This window comes from Fukomys damarensis, unplaced genomic scaffold (genome assembly GCF_012274545.1).
Source record: "Fukomys damarensis isolate Sample0158 unplaced genomic scaffold, DMR_v1.0_HiC HiC_scaffold_23, whole genome shotgun sequence".
Taxonomy (NCBI): Eukaryota; Metazoa; Chordata; class Mammalia; order Rodentia; family Bathyergidae; genus Fukomys; species Fukomys damarensis.
This window is the reverse complement of record NW_022900935.1, coordinates 9332618-9335533: the sequence shown is the minus strand read 5'-3', so window position 1 is coordinate 9335533 and position 2916 is coordinate 9332618. Positions and strand designations below refer to the sequence as shown.

General features: G+C 58.0%; 1 protein-coding gene across 1 annotated transcript in view; it reads right to left on the bottom strand.

Moving 5' to 3' along the window:
• The window catches only part of Ifnlr1 (interferon lambda receptor 1), a 19729-nt gene continuing 16813 nt past the window's right edge, over positions 1–2916 (bottom strand). The window contains exons 5-7 of the mRNA XM_010625945.1: positions 2262–2421; positions 1888–2018; positions 1–1121 (exon numbers count right to left, since the gene is read on the bottom strand). Coding sequence (XP_010624247.1) covers positions 336–1121; positions 1888–2018; positions 2262–2421 — 1077 coding nt within the window. The 3' untranslated portion in view covers positions 1–335. The remainder of the gene's footprint in view (positions 1122–1887; positions 2019–2261; positions 2422–2916) is intronic.

Below are 2916 nucleotides of genomic sequence, written 5' to 3'. Positions count from 1 at the left end.
CTCCGCTTTCCCTTCCCCACAACTCCGTCTGCCAACTGCTCACCCCAGGGGACCCAATCACTCAGTCAGAAGGTTGAGGCTTGGGAGAGCAGGAGCTTGGCAGGTGCTGGGAAAGACAGCGATATACTCAGATGTGCCTCTAACGGGGCCAGCTCTCCCCAGTTCTAGACGGGCCCTTGGGTGTCAGTCTGCAGTGGCCACAATGACCTGGCCTCACTTGGTTCATGTTGTCTAGGTGATCCTGAAGTGCCACAGGAACCTTCAGCAGCCTCAGTGGGGAACATGGCTCTCGAGCTTAGGTGGTGTTCTGGATCCTCAAGGACAGCTGCAGCCGCTCACCTGGCCATGTAAGATCCCAGCGTCCCATTCCTGACCTCGGTCCTCAGGGGGCTCTCGGCCTGCCAGCTGCAGCTGCTGCTGTCCTTAGATCTGGATTCCCTCTCACCCTGCTCCTCCTCCTCCTCCTCCTCCTCCTCCTCCTCCTCAGGCCTGCTGTCCCAGCAGAAGGTCAGTGTCTGAAGAGAAACTAGGGGCTCCCTAGTGACCAGACTCCATCCTGGGGACAAGGATCTCCAGCTGGCCCACGAGGAGAGGTCATCCTTCAGGGGCTCTCTTGGGGTACCTGAGTCCTCAGAGGATTCTGGGCATGGGAGTGGCTCCTGATGATTGTCGTCATCTGGCCCTTGGCCCAGCCCCTTCTTGGCCAAGTAGCTGGAAGACTCTGCCTCGTCCCACAGCAAGGAGTCCTTGGTGCTGGGCCAGCTCTTGTCTGAAGAACCCCAGGCAGAGGAGCCTTCACTCTGGCCCACAGGTGTCCAGGGACCTGCTGAGTCCACCCCAGACTCATCTGCTTCAGACAACCCTGGAGGCTGGAGCTCCTGCCTCAGGAAGGAGGGATGCTCCATGTAGGGCTGGACGCTGACCCTGTCATCTGTGTCCTCCTCTTCCTTGTCCTCAGCACTGTCCTCTGATCCCGACTGTAGGGTGACTGGAGCCCTGACCGGAGGGGCCAGCCTGGCCCTTCCGGTCAGTTTCTTTTGGGGACAGGGGAATAACTCATCCAAGGACTCTGGTCCACTGGGCTGAAAGGCTGCCACAGGGTGTCCGCATCCCGAAAAGTCCTGATTTGGGGAGGAAAGAGAAGGGAGACAACTCAGGCTTCCTGACTGTTGGAATCTGGGGTCCCGTTAGAACAGGCCTGAGATATGAGTTTGAGAATCTCGTATCTTTAGGAGGTGTCCCAGGGAACAGGAGTCAGGCAGTGGACAGCCCACCCAGCAGGGCGTGTTACCAACCACAATGCCACAAGGGCAGCTGGACCCTGATCCTGTGCCCTGAGGGCACCTTGGGGCTGCCTGCTGGGGGCACCTGGGGTACTTATCCACCAGCCCCCTTCTAAGGGGTGGTGCTAATTCCCTGCCCTGTGCATGGAATCTGTCCTCAAAGCCCTCACTCCTGTCTGAGCACACATGACCCTCTGTCCTTGCAGGCTGCCCCCAGCCCCGGTGGCCCCCAGTTTTGGGGGGAGGGAAGCAGTCCCTACAGTTGGCCCGTGTGAGGCCTGTCCTTGGTGAAGATGGTGAACTGAGTGGTAGGCCCTCCCGAAACTTCCTCTGACCGTCCACCCTCTCCCCCTGCCCTCTGGCTACCTCTCCTGGGTCCCAAGGCAGGGGCTGTATTCCAGGCACCTGATACACCTTCAGCAGGGGTGATGAGAGCTAACTAACAGGGACTGGAGGCACTTTTCCCTCCTGGACAGCTTGGGTGTTTCACTCGGTGCATTACTAGTGATAGACACAAAGCTAGAAGGCGTTGAGACTCAGCCATACCGATATTCTGCCTAAACTCCAGCCCGCCCAGCCCTGCACGTGCCCAGACTTGCCGTACCAGGGCCCTCGGTGTCTTTGCCCCATGGAACCACGGGTTGTCCCTCAGGTTGTTCCATGTCACACCCACTATGACAACGACCAACAACAGTGGCGGGAATGAGTACAGCACCAGGTCTGTCCATTTGGCCCCTAGGGAGAAAAACAACACTGACTACAGACACAAGGAGGACGCCAGCCTAGTAGCGCACAGAGTGCTCGCGGGCTCCGTCCTGGTTGGGCCTCATAAGAACAAGCCCATCCTACAGACTGTGCAGACCGAGGCTGCCCAGACACACAGTGAGTGTGGCAGACCTGGGGTTTTCATCTGGGAGTCTGTCTCGTACTTCTAACAGCACAGCACACGGCTTCCCTGAGGAGCCAGTCTGTACCCACCTGGGGCCCCCAGGGAGAGGCAGTGGGGTTCTGAGAAGCTGCTGTACTTGGGGGAGATGAGGGTGTAGATGGTTCTGGCGCTGAGGCAGTGGTGTCCGTGGGCCGAAGGCTGGAGTGGGATCTGGATGGGCTGGCCGTGGGCAGTGGCTGGAAATAGGGTCTGCTTGACAGAAAGAAGCAGAGGTGAACAGAGCTTCTGGGGTCCCCACTCTGTACAGCCAGGCACCAATACACAGTCAACAGGCCAGAGGGGGCCCCTGAACCTCTTTTTCTTTTCCTAGAGGTCAAGTGTTGAGGGTGCATTTTCTTTTAGGCTGAAAGCGGGGGTTGGAAAGCAGCCCACTACTTGGGGTCACTCCTGTATGCTCCACAACAGGGACTGTGGGTCCCCACTTGGAGGAGAAGATTCCTCAGGCTTCCCACACTTGGGCCTCCAAGTCCCTTGGGGGTGGGGGTCACTCAGACTCAGAAAACTGTGGGCAGTGGTCACAGGCAGTCACCAAGCCCTTCCAATGTAGCTGGTCCAAGCCAGGCATGGTGGCACATGCCTGTCATTTCAGCACTCTGGGGACTGAGTCAGGAGGATCACAAGATCGAACCCAGCCTGAGAAACTAGTTACTTAGCAACACCCTGTCTCAAAAAAAAAAAAAAAAA